The following is a 16,529-nucleotide window of genomic DNA, read 5'->3' as shown; positions in this document are numbered from 1 at the left end:
TTTGTTTCTCTGTTGTTTGTCTGAACGAGGGAGCGAGGGAGGGAGGGAGCGAGGGAGGGAGGGAGCGAGGGGGGAGGGAGGAGGGGAGGGAGCGAGGGAGGGAGGAGGGGGGGAGGGAGGAGGGGGGAGGGAGGAAGGGGGGAGGGGAGCGAGGGAGGGAGGGAGGAGGGGAAGGAGTGAGAGAAACAGGAAGAGATAGATTCATAGTTTTCTCTGTATCCTGATTCCAGACACACATATGCGCAGCACTTGTTATGGAGGATACAAGCGGGGACAGTGTGTGAAGCCATTCTTCGGAGCCGTTACCAAGTCAGAATGCTGCTGTGCCAGTGTGGAGTACGCCTTTGGAGAGTCCTGCCAACCATGCCCACCCCAAAACTCAGGTACACACACACACACACACACACACACACACACACACACACACACACACACACACACACACACACACACAACTGGGTCTACATAGCCACCACTCATGCTGTTGTCCTGAGTGAAGTGGATGATCCCAGCTAACGTTAGTAATACCACAGACCAGCTGATGTCCAACAGACAGAGCGATATGAGGGACACACTCTTGAGGCATCAAGATGGAGTCTGCAGTTTGACATTCACTCTGTCTGAGTCATGATTACAGAGATTGATATTCACGGCTGTTCCGGCTATGACAAAGTAACAGCGTTACCATGCACTGATGTTCTATGGTTGGTAACTATAAACCATCCAACTCTTAATCTGATTCAATCCACAGAAACAGGAGATGTTGTCTTCATCTGCTGTGGCCTGTAATCTCTGACTGTCTGACTGTCTGACTCCAACACCACTCCTCCACCTCCACCCCCACTCCTCCATCTCCACTCCTCCACCCCCCTCCACCTCCACTCCTCCACCTCCACCCCCACTCCTCCATCTCCACTCCTCCACCCCCCTCCACCTCCACTCCTCCACCTCCACCCCCACTCCTCCACTTCCATTCCTCCACCCCCACCCTGCCACCCCCTCCACTCCTCCACCCCCCTCCACCTCCACTCCTCCACCTCCATTCCTCCACCCCCACCCTGCCACCCACTCCACTCCTCCACCTCCACTCCTCCACCTCCACCCCCACTCCTCCACCTCCATTCCTCCACCCCCACCCTGCCACCCCTCCACTCCTCCACCTCCACTCCTCCACCCCCTCCACCTCCACTCCTCCGTCTCCACCCCCACTCCTCCACCTCCATTCCTCCACCCCCACCCTGTCACCCCCTCCACTCCTCCACCCCCACTCCTCCACTCTGCCACCCCCCTCCACCCCTCTACTCCCACTCCTCCACTCCTCCACCCTGCCACCCCCCTCCACCCCCACTCCTCCACCCTGCCACCCCCTCCACTCCTCCACCCCCACTCCTCCATACTGCCACCCCCCTCCACCCCTCCACCTCGCCACACATAATAACACTACAACCAGTAATTTCTCATTAGCTCTTCCTGTTAAAGTCTGTATCAAAAAGACGCCAAAGTTCCACCACATTAAGGGGTCATTTCATATATATCCAGACCAAATGAGAAAGCATGGAAACGGATAATAACATGGTATGAAATGACTTGCTCTGAGATCTCTGGATGTTGGCAAATGTGATGTTTTCACAAAACGCTGTTATTTCGTTTAGTAGTTTCACTAACCCCTGTGTGTGTGTGTGTGTGTGTGTGTGTGTGTGTGTGTGTGTGTGTGTGTGTGTGTGTGTGTGTGTGTGTGTGTGTGTGTGTGTGTGTGTGTGTGTGTGTGTGTGTGTGTGTGTGTGTGTGTGTGTGTGTGTGTGTGTGTGTGTGTGTTTTGCAGCTGAGTTCCTGGCCCTGTGTAGTAATGGCCCCGGCACCACCAGCGATGGCAGAGGTAACGATCAAAAACAGAAGGAACCTGGTGTGTCTCAATGAAATGTCTCTCTCTCCCAGATATTAACCTTGTGTGCTTGTGTGTTTGTGTGTATATCTCTCCCAGATATTAACCTTGTGTGTTTGTGTGTATATCTCTCCCAGATATTAACCTTGTGTGCCTGTGTGTTTATCTCTCCCAGATATTAACCTTGTGTGTTTGTGTGTATATCTCTCCCAGATATTAACCTTGTGTGTTTGTGTGTTTATCTCTCCCAGATATTAACCTTGTGTGCCTGTGTGTTTGTGTGTTTATCTCTCCCATATCTCTGTGTGTTTGTGTGTATATCTCCAGATATTAACCTTGTGTGCCTGTGTGTGTGTGTATATCTCTCCCAGATATTAACCTTGTGTGCCTGTGTGTTTGTGTGTATATCTCTCCCAGATATTAACCTTGTGTGTTTGTGTGTATATCTCTCCCAGATATTAACCTTGTGTGTTTGTGTGTTTAACCTTGTGTGTTTGTGTGTTTATCTCTGATATTAACCTTGTGTGTTTGTGTGTATATCTCTCCCAGATATTAACCTTGTGTGCCTGTGTGTTTGTGTGTAGATATTAACCTTGTGTGCCTGTGTGTTTGTGTGTATATCTCTCCCAGATATTAACCTTGTGTGCTGTGTGTTTGTGTGTATATCTCTCCCAGATATTAACCTTGTGTGCCTGTGTGTTTGTGTGTTTATCTCTCCCAGATATTAACCTTGTGTGCCTGTGTGTTTGTGTGTATATCTCTCCCAGATATTAACCTTGTGTGCCTGTGTGTTTGTGTGTTTATCTCTCCCAGATATTAACCTTGTGTGCTTGTGTGTTTGTGTGTTTATCTCTCCCAGATATTAACCTTGTGTGTTTGTGTGTATATCTCTCCCAGATATTAATGAGTGTGCTCTGGACCCGGACATCTGTCAGAACGGTGTGTGTGAGAACATGCTGAGGACCTATAAGTGTAACTGTAACATGGGCTTTGAGGTGGACACCACTGGAAAACACTGTGTTGGTAAGTCCCATGAAGTATCCTTAAAATGACTGGGTTATCCTAATGTTGCTATCCCTGTCTGTCTGTCTGTCTGTCTGTCTGTCTGTCTGTCTGTCTGTCTGTCTGTCTGTCTGTCTCTTGAGACATACTGTAGATGAATGTATCAACCCTAGAGATCGTATTAAATGAGTTCTAAGATATCATTCTGTGGTATTACCTCCGTCTGTGTGTCTGTCTCCTCTCAGACATAGATGAGTGTGCAGTGAACAGGTTACTGTGTGACAACGGCCTGTGCAGGAACACTCCAGGTAGTTTCACCTGCCACTGTCCCACCGGCTTCCTGTTCCACGCTGAGACGGATGTCTGTGAAGGTGAGATACACTGGCCCAGACCAGTTACTGTCTGTCCGTCTGTCTGTCAGGGTTGGGTTTCATCACATTTAAAGTTCAGAGATTTGGAATTGGAATTTCAAGGTACTTCCGTAATTGTCTGGAATTTAAATGTGGTTGACCCCCAGCCCTGCTGTCGGTCTGTCACACAGAAGACGTGTTAGAAGCTTGTCAGGAGTAGAAAGAAAGACGTGGTAACACATCTTCCTGTAGATATTGATTTGTGGATTATTTTCTCCTCTAATTCATATAGATGTGTGTGTATTTCTTGTCGATATTAATGAATATGTGTTGTCTCCTGCAGACATTGATGAGTGTGAGTCGAAGCCGTGTGTGAACGGGGACTGTAAGAACAGCCCGGGGTCCTACGTGTGTCTCTGCTCAGCAGGCAGCACGCTGGACGCCTCTGGAACACAGTGTATAGGTACGTGAGTATAACAACCCCTGCTGTTTGTGTGTGTGTGTGTTTGTGAGAGGATGTTACTTTTGACCAGAGGGGACTACTATCTGAGGGGCTAAAATGGCAGCTGTGAAATGTTATGATGTGTATTAGTACAGTCCTCTGCCCTCCCTCTCCCTGTCCCTGTAGAGACCAGTAAAGGCACATGTTGGCTGAAGGTGATTAACGGACGCTGTGAGATCAACATCAACGGAGCCACTCTGAAATCCCACTGCTGTTCCACACTGGGAGAGGCCTGGGGAAGTCCCTGTGCCAAGTGTGAACCAGGTTAGTGGGAACCTACAGAACCATATAGAACCATATAGAACATCTAGAATCTCTAGAACTTATAGAACCTATTTAACCTGTAGCCCTTCTCTGGGGAGAGGCCTGGGGAAGAACCTGTGCCTAGTGTGAACCAGGTGAGAATTACAACCTGTACTATAGCTAGGTGAGAATTAGAACCTGTACTGAAGCTAGGTGAGAATTAGAACCTGTACTGAAGCTAGGTGAGAATTAGAACCTGTACTGAAGCTAGGTGAGAATTAGAACCTGTACTGTAGCTAGGTGAGAATTAGAACCTATACTGTAGCTAGGTGAGAATTAGAACCTGTACTGTAGCTAGGTGAGAATTAGAACCTGTACTGTAGCTAGGTGAGGGTTAGAACCTGTACTGTAGCTAGGTGAGGGTTAGAACCTGTACTGTAAGTAGGTGAGAATTACAACCTGTACTGTAGCTAGGTGAGGGTTAGAACCTATACTGTAACTAGGTGAGAATTACAACCTGTACTGTAGCTAGGTAGAATTACAACCTGTACTGTAGCTAGGTAGAATTACAACCTGTACTGTAGCTAGGTAGAATTACAACCTGTACTGTAGCTAGGTAGAATTACAACCTGTACTGTAACTAGGTGAGAATTACAACCTGTACTGTACCTAGGTGAGAATTAGAACTTGTACTGTAGCTAGGTGAGAATTACAACCTGTACTCTACCTAGGTGAGAATTACAACCTGTACTGTACCTAGGTAGAATTACAACCTGTACTGTAGCTAGGTGAGAATTACAACCTGTACTGTAGCTAGGTAGAATTACAACCTGTACTGTAGCTAGGTGAGAATTACAACCTGTACTGTACCTAGGTAGAATTACAACCTGTACTGTAACTAGGTGAGAATTACAACCTGTACTGTAGCTAGGTAGAATTAGAACCTGTACTGTAGCTAGGTGAGAATTACAACCTGTACTGTAACTAGGTGAGAATTACAACCTGTACTGTACCTAGGTAGAATTACAACCTGTACTGTAGCTAGTTGAGAATTACAACCTGTACTGTAACTAGGTGAGAATTACAACCTGTACTGTACCTAGGTAGAATTACAACCTGTACTGTAACTAGGTGAGAATTACAACCTGTACTGTACCTAGGTAGAATTACAACCTGTACTGTAGCTAGGTGAGAATTACAACCTGTACTGTAACTAGGTGAGAATTACAACCTGTACTGTACCTAGGTAGAATTACAACCTGTACTGTAACTAGGTAGAATTACAACCTGTACTGTAGCTAGGCCTCTGTACCAAGTGTGAATGATCCTATAACTGGGGCCAGGAGTTTTTCCCGGTCAGGTCATGACCAGATCTATTACACATGAAAGCCTTTAGGTCAGGGTCTCACAGAATGTGGAGGTATTTTAATATGGCTTGTTCTCTCTTCCTCCTTCTCTTTCAGATCATTTCTGCACTAAGGGTTATGCTAGAGTCAGAGGGACCATCTGTGAAGGTAATGACACCTGGAGAAGGACTCCGACAAGACTCATCTTTCACTTAGCAAATACACATATTCCCTCAAATCCAGTGTTGGATTTCAAAAACGGGTTATAATGCAGGTTTTTGCATTGATTGTTTGCGTTGGCATGTATCAAATGACGCTTTATTTACACAGCACATTTCAGACATGGAATGCAACACAATGTTCTTCACAAGACAAAACAAATAACAAACTATGAAAATAAAAACGGAAATATTTACTACACAGCAAACCTAAGAGGATAAAAAACTAAAGAATAACAATAAAAACTCAAAAGCACCCTAAGGAATAGCAAAGCTAAAAACGTGTGTTTTAAAAAAATGTCTACAGTTTCGGCTCTCCTCAGGTTCTCTGGCAGGCTAATCCAGAGGCTGGGGGCATAATAACTAAATGCTGCCTCTCCATGCCTCTTGGTCCTAGGCTTTGGGATAGTTAAAAGGCCTCTGCCAAAGAACCTGAGGGACCTACTGGGTACATAACTTAAAAGCATGTCTGACATGTATTGGGGTGCACAATCGTGGATTGATTTATAAACCAATAGAAGAATCTTAAAATGAATTATATTACTCACAGGCAGCCAGTGCAGAGACCTTAAAACCGGTGTAATGTGTGTTCTCCGTCTGGTCTTGGTCAGTACCCGTGCTGCAGCATTCTGTATGTTTTGCAGTTGACCAATGGCTTTCTTGGGTAGACCAGAAAGGAGAGCATTACAGTAGTCAAGCCTGCTTGTAATAAAAGCATGGATGAGTCTCTGTATCAGCCTGAGAGAGAAACGACGGCATCTTGGTCACATTCCCAGTGTGTGATTCTGAAAGAGTTCAGAATCTAAAATAACCCCTAGATGTTTTACCTGGTGTTTCTCATTGTCTTGTTGGATAAAGTATATAGAGCTCAAAACATTCATAAATGCAATGGCCTTGGAGTCAGTCTCTTAGTCAACATGAATATTAAAATCACCCAACGCAATGATTTTATCATAGTTCTCATGGACAATAAATAGTTCTGTTAGTTGACTTAACGTTGTATTATTCTGTTGTTGATAACAGGCTCTAGTATGTGTGTCTGTTGTGTTTCTAGTGTTGTGTTGTTGTTAATGGAGTCTAGGTTGTGTGTTCTCTCTCCACCTGTAGATGTTAATGAGTGTGAGGTGTTTCCGGGGGTGTGTATCAATGGGAAGTGTGTGAACACCGTGGGTTCCTTCATCTGCCAGTGTCCCTCTGGGATGACCGTCGACGCCACCGGACGAACATGTATAGGTAGGTACTGTAGTCCACAAGCACTACGCTAATGGGTACTGTAGTCCATTACACTGTTGTGTACTCCACAAGAATTATAAGATTCAAAATGGGGTCATTGCCTTTCATTTCCGGATGTACTACATTTTTTAAAACTGATTTTGCGTTACAGTGTTTTGTTATCGTATGTTTCCCCCCTCCAGACCTGCGTACAGAGCAGTGTTATCTGAGCCACGAGGATGAGCGTTGTGGAGCCCCTATCCAGGGTCGTCACCGTGTGGACGCGTGCTGCTGCTCGGTGGGTGTGGCCTGGGGCCCGGAATGTGACGAGTGTCCGGAGAAAGGCTCTCAGGAGTACAGCCAGCTCTGTCCCAGGGGACCCGGCTTCGCAAACAGAGGAGACTTCATTAATGGACGGCCCTTCCTCAAAGGTTGGCCGGATACGTTCCATTTCAAACCTACTCCCTTCCCCTACCTTCTATATTCCTTCAGGTCCTTCCTCAAGGGGGCATACAATGCACATAGTACGGGTAGCCATTTGATTACCTGTTCAGGAGTCTTATGGCTTGGGGGTATAAATTGTTGAGCAGAGAGAACAGTCTATGACTGGGGAAGCTGGGGTCTTTGACTATTTTTAGGGCCTTCCTCTGACACCGCTTGGTGTAGAGGTCCTGGATGGCAGGCAGTTTAGCACCAGTGATGTACTGGGCCGTACGCACTACCCTTGCGGTCAGAGGCCGAGCAATTGCCGTACCAGGCAGTGATGCAACCAGTTGCAGCTGTAGAACCTTTTGAGGATCTCAGGACCCATGCCAAATCTTTTTAGTTTCCTGAGGGGGAATAGGCTTTGTTATGCCCTCTTCACGACTGTCTTGGTCTGTTTGGACCATTCTAGTTTGTTGTTGATGTGGACACCAAGGAACTTGAAGCTCTCAACCTGCTCCACTAGAGTCCCGTCGATGAGAACGGGGACGTGCTCGGCCCTCCTTTTCCTGTAGTCCACAATAATCTCCTTAGTCTTGGTTACGTTGAGGGATAGGTTGTTATTCTGGCACCACCCGGCCAGGTCTCTGACCTCCTCCCTATAGGCTGTCTCGTCGTTGTTGGTGATCAGGCCTACCACTGTTGTGTCATCTGCAAACTTAATGATGGTGTCGGAGTCGTGCCTTGCCATACAGTTGTGGGTGAACAGGGAGTACAGGAGGGGACTGAGCACGCACCCTTGGAGAGCTCCAGTGTTGAGGATCAGCGTGGCAGATGTGTTGCTACCTTCCCTCACCACCTCGGGGCGGCCTGTCAGGAAGTCCAGGATCCAGTTGCAGAGGGAGGTGTTTAGTCCCAGGACTCTTAGCTTAGTGATGAGCTTTGAGGGTACTATAGCGTTGAACACTGAGCTGTAGTCAATGAATAGCATTCTCACATAGGTGTTCCTTTTGTCCATGTGGGAAAGGGCAGTGTGGAGTGCAATAGAGATTGCATCATCTGTGGATCTGTTTGGGCGGTATGCAAATTGGAGTGGGTCTAGGGTTTCTGGGATAATTGTGTTGATGTGAGCCATTACCAACCTTTCAAAGCACTTGGCTACGGACGTGAGTGCTACGGGTCTGTAGTCATTTAGGCATGTTGCCTTTGCGTTCTTGGGCACAGGGACTATGGTGGTCTGCTTGAACATGTTGGTATTACAGACTCAGTCAGGGACATGTTGAAAATGTCAGTGAAGACACCTGCCAGTTGGTCAGCACATGCCCAGAGCACACGTCCTGGTAATCCATCTGGCTCCGCAGCCTTGTGTATGTTGACCTGTTTAAAGGTCTTGCTCACATCGGCTAGGGAGAGCGTGATCACACAGTCGTCCGGAACAGCTGATGCTCTCATGCATGCCTCAGTGTTGCTTGCCTCGAAGCGAGCATAGACGTGATTTAGCTCGTCTGGTAGGCTCGTGTCACTGGGCAGCTTGCGGCTGTGCTTCCCTTTGTAGTCTGTAGTAGTTTGCAAGCCCTGCCACATAAGACGAGCGTCGGAGCCGGTGTAGTAAGCTTCCGGGTTAGAGTCCCATACCTTGAAAGCGGCAGCTCTACCATTTAGCTCAGTGCGAAGGTTGCCTGTAATCCATGGCTTCTGGTTGAGGTATGCACATACAGTCACTGTGGGGACGAAGTCCTCAATGCACTTATTGATGAAGCCAGTGACTGATGTGGTGTATTCCTCAATGCCATCGGAAGAATCCCGGAACATGTTCCAGTCTGTGATAGCAAAACAGTCCTGTAGTTTAGCATTTGCTTCATCTGACCACTTTTTTATAGACTGAGTCACTGGTGCTTCCTGCTTTAATTTTTGCTTGTAAGCAGGAATCAGGGGGATAGAGTTGTGGTCGGATTTACCAAATGGAGGGCGAGGGAGAGCTTTGTACATGTCTCTGTGTGTGGAGTACAGGTGATCTGGAATTGTTTTCCCTCTGGTTGCACATTTAACATGTTGATGGAAATTTGGTAGAAGTGATTTCAGTTTCTCTGCATTAAAGTCTCCGGCCACTAGGAGCGCCGCCTCTGGGTGAGTGGTTTCCTGTTTGCTTATTTCCTTATACAACTGACTGAGTGCGGTCTTAGTGCCAGCATCTGTCTGTGATGGTAAATAGACAGCCACAAAAAGTATAGCTGAAAACTCTCTAGGCAAGTAGTGTGGCCTGCAATTTATCACAATATACTCTACTTCAGGCGAGCAAAATCTAGGGGAAATGACAACAAAATAACAGGTGAACAAACTCAAAAACCTGCTGTAACCTCTCTCTCTCTCTCTTTCTCTCTCTCTCTCTCTCTCTCTCTCTCTCTCAATTCGATTCAAATGGCTTTATTGCTATGGGAAACATATGTTTACATTGCCAAAGCAAGTAAAATATATAATAAGTCCTTCTCTCTCTCTATTTTTCTCTCTATCTCTCTCTCTATCCCTCCATCCCTCCTTACCTCCCTCTTTCTTAGATATAAACGAGTGTAAGATGATCCACAGCTTGTGCTCCAATGGGAAGTGTAGGAACACCATCGGTAGTTTCCGTTGTCGCTGTGACAACGGCTTCGCTCTGGACTCTGATGAGAGGAACTGTACAGGTCAGTCTACAGCTCATACAGAGCATACATCTAGAGCTCTGTCTAAAGCTTTCAGACACACAAGATAGTATATGTCAAAACAGCGCATCAGAAATACTACATTACTCACAATGCAATGTCTCTTAATGTGTTTTTGGAAACTAACTGTGATGTGTGTGTGGGTGTTTCTCCTTCCAGACATCGACGAATGCCGTATCTCTCCAGACCTGTGTGGTCAGGGCACGTGTGTGAACACAGGTGGGAACTTCGAGTGCGAATGTTTTGAAGGTTACGAGAGCGGCTTCATGATGATGAAAAACTGCATGGGTGAGTAGAGGACCTAAACACACCTGAACACACCGGGACATACCTGGACACACCTGCACACACCTTAACACACCTGGACACAGCTGCACACACCTGGACACACCTGGACACACCTGCACACACCTGAATACACCTTAACACACTTGGATACACCTTAACACACGTGCACACACCTGTATACACCTTAACACACCTGCACACACCTTAACACACCTGCACACACCTTCACACACCTGGACACACCTGCACACACCTTAACACACCTGGACACACCTGCACACACCTGGACACACCTGGACACACCTGCACACACCTGGATACACCTTAACACACTTGGATACACCTTAACACACGTGCACACACCTGGATACACCTTAACACACCTGCACACACCTTAACACACCTGCACACACCTTCACACACCTGGACACACCTGCACACACCTGGACACACCTGCATACACCTGGACACACCTACACACACTTTCACACACCTTAACACACCTGGATACACCTTAACACACCTGGATACACATTAACACACCTGCACACACCTGGATACACCTTAACACACCTGGATACACCTTAACACACTTGCACACACCTGGATACACCTTAACACACCTGCACACACCTTAATACACCTGCACACACTTGCACACACCTGCACACACCTGGACACACCTGCACACAATTGCACACACTTGCACACACCTGGATACACCTTAACACACCTGAACACACCTGGACACACCTGCACACACCTTAACACACCTGCACACACCTAGACACAACTGAACACACCTTAACACAGCTGGACACAACTGGACACACCTGGACAGACCTGAACACACCTGAACACAACCGAACACACCTGAACACACCTGGACACAACCGAACACACCTGAACACACCTGGACACATCTGGACACAACCGAACACACCTGAACACACCTAGACACATCTGGACACAACCGAACACACCACACACCTGAACACAACCGAACACACCTGAACACACCTGGACACAACCGAACACACCTGAACACACCTGGACACATCTGGACACAACCGAACACACCTGAACACTCCTAGACACATCTGGACACAACCGAACACACCTGAACACACCTGGACACAACCGAACACACCTGAACACACCTGGACACATCTGGACAGAGCTGAACACATCTGGACAGAGCTGAACACATCTGGACACATCTGGACAGAGCTGAACACATCTGGACACATCTGGACAGAGCTGAACACATCTGGACACATCTGGACAGAGCTGAACACATCTGGACACATCTGGACAGAGATGAACACATCTGGACAGAGCTGAACACATCTGGACAGAGATGAACACATCTGGACAGAGCTGAACACATCTGGACACATCTGGACAGAGATGAACACATCTGGACAGAGCTGAACACATCTGGACAGAGCTGAACACACCTGGACACATCTGGACAGCTGTCCCATCCCAGTACTAGATTCTACCTCTATCAGTACTGTATTGTGGAGTACATGACAGATGAAAACAAATTCAGTCTATAATAACATAATAACACATAAGGAAACTCCATCTCCATAGTAACTCCATCTCCATAGTAATTCCGTCTCCATAGTAACTCCTTCTCCATAGTAACTCCTTCTCCATAGTAACTCAATCTCCATAGTAATTCCATCTCCATAGTAACTCCTTCTCCATAGTAACTCCTTCTCCATAGTAACTCTGCCACAGGCCCTTAAAACGCTCTATGAAGTGGATCAGGGCAGGGGAGTCCTGCCATGCTGACATCCTGTTACAGACCCAGTACTCAAGCACCGTGTGTGTGTGTGTGTGTGTGTGTGTGTGTGTGTGTGTGTGTGTGTGTGTGTGTGTGTGTGTGTGTGTGTGTGTGTGTGTGTGTGTGTGTGTGTGTGTGTGTGTGTGTGTGTTTTGTGTGTAAGGAAGAGAGGGGGATTCGCTCCCCAGGCCTGTGCTGTGTGCGTGTTACAGCCTTTATGGGAATACCAGCCATACATTTAGAGCACGCTCAGATCACTCCCTATACTCTCAACCCACAGTACCATTTTTCTCTGGATAATTGTATTTTACTGCTTGATTTACACACACACACTCCAGCATCCAGACTTTTATATGCAATTACTGGTCATAATGTCCTGACATCTGTGAAAATGTTTCATGTTCAATGGTTTATTTCTCTATTTATGAATGTAATAGCCATGGCTTGGCTTTGAACACATTCCTGACTGAGTGAAATTATATTTATTATTCCCACTAAGTAGTAATGACTACAGATGAGAAAATATGGATAAATAGTCTGACGTATGTGACTCTCGCTCTCTCTTTGTCTTTCTTTCTTTCTTTCTTTCTTTCTTTCTGTGTGTGTGTGTGTGTGTGTGTGTGTGTGTGTGTTGTGTCTCTCTCACTCTGTGTTCTCTCCTCCCAGACATTGATGAGTGTGAGCGGAACCCTCTGCTGTGTCGCGGTGGTGAGTGTGTGAACAACGAGGGCAGCTTCCAGTGTTTGTGTCCCGACGGACACGAGATTGCCCCCGACGGATCCGCCTGTCTCGGTGAGTGGTAAAACCCTTTTGGTTTCGGGTGAAACCCTTTCAACCAGGGACAGCTGAAGAACCCGAAAGCCTTTTATTAAGAGTGTCGGCTGCCTTAAAACTAGGACACATCAATGAAATAGTGTGGTGACTGAGAGAACTTGAGTTGATTCAATGGCAACAAATACAAAAAGAAAATGTTAGATTTGTGTGCAGATTTTTCCATTGACAGCGGTATAATCCTATCAGAATGAACAGGAACATGACTGGAGTGTGTGTGCACGTGCATGTGTGTGCGAGTTGATCACTCATCCTTACCCATCTTGCCCCTGGTTGTGTTTTGTAGCTGATTTAGAAAGGGAAGTCTCTAGGGGTAAATGAGGATGATCTATTGATTTAGAAAGGGAAGTCTCTAGGGGTAAATGAGGAGGAGGATCTATTGATTTAGAAAGGGAAGTCTCTAGGAGTAAAGGAGGAGGAGGATCTATTGATTTAGAAAGGGAAGTCTCTAGGAGTAAATAGGAGGAGGATCTATTGATTTAGAAAGGGAAGTCTCTAGGAGTAAATAGGAGGAGGATCTATTGATTTAGAAAGGGAAGTCTCTAGGAGTAAATGAGGAGGATGATCTATTGATTTAGAAAGGGAAGTCTAGGAGTAAATGAGGAATATGATCTATTGATTTAGAAAGGGAAGTCTCTAGGGGTAAATGAGGATGATCTATTGATTTAGAAAGGGAAGTCTCTAGGGGTAAAAGAGGAGGATGATCTATTGATTTAGAAAGGGAAGTCTCTAGGAGTAAATGAGGAGGATGATCTATTGATTTAGAAAGGGAAGTCTCTAGGAGTAAATGAGGATGATCTATTGATTTAGAAAGGGAAGTCTCTAGGAGTAAATGAGGAGGAGGATCTATTGATTTAGAAAGGGAAGTCTCTTGGGGTAAATGAGGAGGATGATCTATTGATTTAGAAAGGGAAGTCTCTAGGGGTAAAAGAGGAGGATGATCTATTGATTTAGAAAGGGAAGTCTCTAGGAGTAAATGAGGAGGATCTATTGATTTAGAAAGGGAAGTCTCTAGGAGTAAATGAGGATGATCTATTGATTTAGAAAGGGAAGTCTCTAGGAGTAAATGAGGAGGATGATCTATTGATTTAGAAAGGGAAGTCTCTAGGAGTAAAAGAGGAGGATGATCTATTGATTTAGAAAGGGAAGTCTCTAGGGGTAAATGAGGAGGAGGATCTATTGATTTAGAAAGGGAAGTCTCTAGGAGTAAATGAGGAGGATGATCTGTTGTCCAACAGCTTCACAATCATCTCCACATGTAGAGACAAGATGGAGCAACTGTGTTTAGTGGTGGGGTTGTTTTTAATGGCCTGTTTAATGGTGTGTGTGTGTGTGTGTGTGTGTGTGTGTGTGTGTGTGTGTGTGTGTGTGTGTGTGTGTGTGTGTGTGTGTGTGTGTGTGTGCGTGCTGTGTGTGTGTGTGTGTGCGTGCGTGCGTGCGTGCGTGCGTGCGTGCGTGTGTGTGTTCCACAGATATTAATGAGTGTGAACTGAGTGAGAAGCTGTGTCGGAACGGTCAGTGTGTGAATATGATTGGACGTTACCAGTGTTCCTGTGATACTGGATATAAATCCACGGAGGACAGACTGGCCTGTGTCGGTAAGATAACTCTGTTCCAACAACTACACTGTTAGTTCTCTATTATTCAACTAGTATTGTGATTTGTCTGCGTCCTTCAAACAGGAAAGGGGTGTTGATATAGTACTATTTGTTTTTGTGTCATATGAACCAGTGTCTGTAGCCATGGCGACCAAATCCTTCAGACTTAAATGACAGAAATGCTTGATGTGTAGGATAGGAAGAGTTATGAGCATGTCTCAAGTTATGTTTCATTCTGATGATGTGTGTGTAGTAACATGTATGTGTGTTCATTCCCTCCTGCATGCAGACATTGATGAGTGTACGATCCAGAATGGAGGTTGTGAGACATTCTGTACCAACTCAGAGGGGAGCTATGAGTGCAGCTGTCGCTCTGGATACGCCCTGATGCCAGACCTCAGGACCTGCACTGGTCAGTAGGACTGTTAGATGATCTCTCTCTCTCTCTCTCTCTCTCTCTCTCTCTCTCTCTCTCTCTCTCTCTCTCTCTCTCTCTCGTGTCTCAGTCTCTCTCTCTGTCAGTCTATGTCTCTCTGTCCTCCACCCCTACTTCAACCCAACCTGAGTCTGTTTGTCTATTTGTTCACCAGGAGCCAGGGAGAGCCCTATAACACTTAAATACACTGTGTTTCTAGACAGAGAGACATAGACGTCCTACCTCCAGACAGGGCCTTGTGAGGGGACTGGGAATAATTTCCTCATCCCTCTCAACACATGACTCCCATTGGCTCTGTTACCAGGGAGAGATACAACAGCCCAAATCATACAAAATGGTACAATAAATTGAAACACAGAAGCACATTGTTGACTAATCTTACCATTTCCCCATGTTTTCTCCTGTTTACTGTTGGTTGCCAGGTGAGCAGCTATGCAATATGTCTTTCCTCAGCTGGTATGAATGTGAACTGGTCTATGTTCAGCAGACTGTCTGTCTACAGTTCTGTCCTTCTCTGTCCTTACAGACATATGTGTGTCTGTCCTTCTCTGTCCTTACAGACATATGTGTGTCTGTCCTTCTCTGTCCTTACAGACATAGGTGTGTCTGTCCTTCTCTGTCCTTACAGACATATGTGTGTCTGTCCTTCTCTGTCCTTACAGACATATGTGTGTCTGTCCTTCTCTGTCCTTAAAGACATATGTGTGTCTGTCCTTCTCTGTCCTTACAGACATATGTGTGTCTGTCCTTCTCTGTCCTTACAGACATATGTGTGTCTGACATAGGTGTGTCTGTCTTCTCTGTCCTTACAGACATATGTGTGTGTTTTCCTGTCCTTACAGACATATGTGTGTCTGTCCTTCTCTGTCCTTACAGACATATGTGTGTCTGTCCTTCTCTGTCCTTACAGACATAGTGTGTGTCTGTCCTTCTCTGTCCTTACAGACATATGTGTGTCTGTCCTTCTCTGTCCTTACAGACATATGTGTGTCTGTCCTTACAGACATATGTGTGTCTGTCCTTACAGACATATGTGTGTCTGTCCTTCTCTGTCCTTACAGACATATGTGTGTCTGTCCTTCTCTGTCCTTACAGACATATGTGTGTCTGTCCTTCTCTGTCCTTACAGACATATGTGTGTCTGTCCTTCTCTGTCCTTACAGACATATGTGTGTCTGTCCTTCTCTGTCCTTACAGACATATGTGTGTCTGTCCTTTTCTGTCCTTAAAGACATATGTGTGTCTGTCCTTCTCTGTCCTTAAAGACATATGTGTGTCTGTCCTTCTCTGTCCTTAAAGACATATGTGTGTCTGTCCTTCTCTGTCCTTAAAGACATATGTGTGTCTGTCCTTCTCTGTCCTTAAAGACATATGTGTGTCTGTCCTTCTCTGTCCTTAAAGACATATGTGTGTCTGTCCTTCTTGTCCTTACAGACATATGTGTGTCTGTTCTTCTCTGTCCTTACAGACATATGTGTGTCTGTTCTTCTCTGTCCTTACAGACATATGTGTATCTGTCCTTTTCTGTCCTTAAAGACATATGTGTGTCTGTCCTTCTCTGTCCTTACAGACATATGTGTGTCTGTCCTTCTCTGTCCTTACAGACATATGTGTGTCTGTCCTTCTCTGTCCTTACAGACATATGTGTGTCTGTCCTTCTCTGTCCTTACAGACATATGTGTGTCTGTCCTTCTCTGTCCTTAC

At 46.0% G+C, this 16,529-nt stretch overlaps 1 protein-coding gene across 1 annotated transcript in view; it reads left to right on the top strand.

Moving 5' to 3' along the window:
* Nucleotides 1-16,529, top strand: part of LOC139403872 (fibrillin-1-like) — a 128,668-nt gene that overhangs the window by 48,048 nt on the left and 64,091 nt on the right. The window contains exons 17-30 of the mRNA XM_071147050.1: nt 231-383; nt 1,823-1,876; nt 2,780-2,905; nt 3,130-3,255; nt 3,578-3,697; nt 3,863-4,000; nt 5,443-5,493; nt 6,651-6,776; nt 6,959-7,186; nt 9,734-9,859; nt 10,037-10,165; nt 12,627-12,752; nt 14,264-14,389; nt 14,679-14,801. Of these exons, the coding sequence (XP_071003151.1) occupies nt 231-383; nt 1,823-1,876; nt 2,780-2,905; nt 3,130-3,255; nt 3,578-3,697; nt 3,863-4,000; nt 5,443-5,493; nt 6,651-6,776; nt 6,959-7,186; nt 9,734-9,859; nt 10,037-10,165; nt 12,627-12,752; nt 14,264-14,389; nt 14,679-14,801 (1,752 nt within the window). The remainder of the gene's footprint in view (nt 1-230; nt 384-1,822; nt 1,877-2,779; nt 2,906-3,129; nt 3,256-3,577; nt 3,698-3,862; nt 4,001-5,442; nt 5,494-6,650; nt 6,777-6,958; nt 7,187-9,733; nt 9,860-10,036; nt 10,166-12,626; nt 12,753-14,263; nt 14,390-14,678; nt 14,802-16,529) is intronic.

This window comes from Oncorhynchus clarkii, unplaced genomic scaffold, assembly GCF_045791955.1.
Source record: "Oncorhynchus clarkii lewisi isolate Uvic-CL-2024 unplaced genomic scaffold, UVic_Ocla_1.0 unplaced_contig_3708_pilon_pilon, whole genome shotgun sequence".
Lineage (NCBI taxonomy): Eukaryota > Metazoa > Chordata > Actinopteri > Salmoniformes > Salmonidae > Oncorhynchus > Oncorhynchus clarkii.
This window is presented reverse-complemented; position numbering and strand designations above follow the sequence as displayed.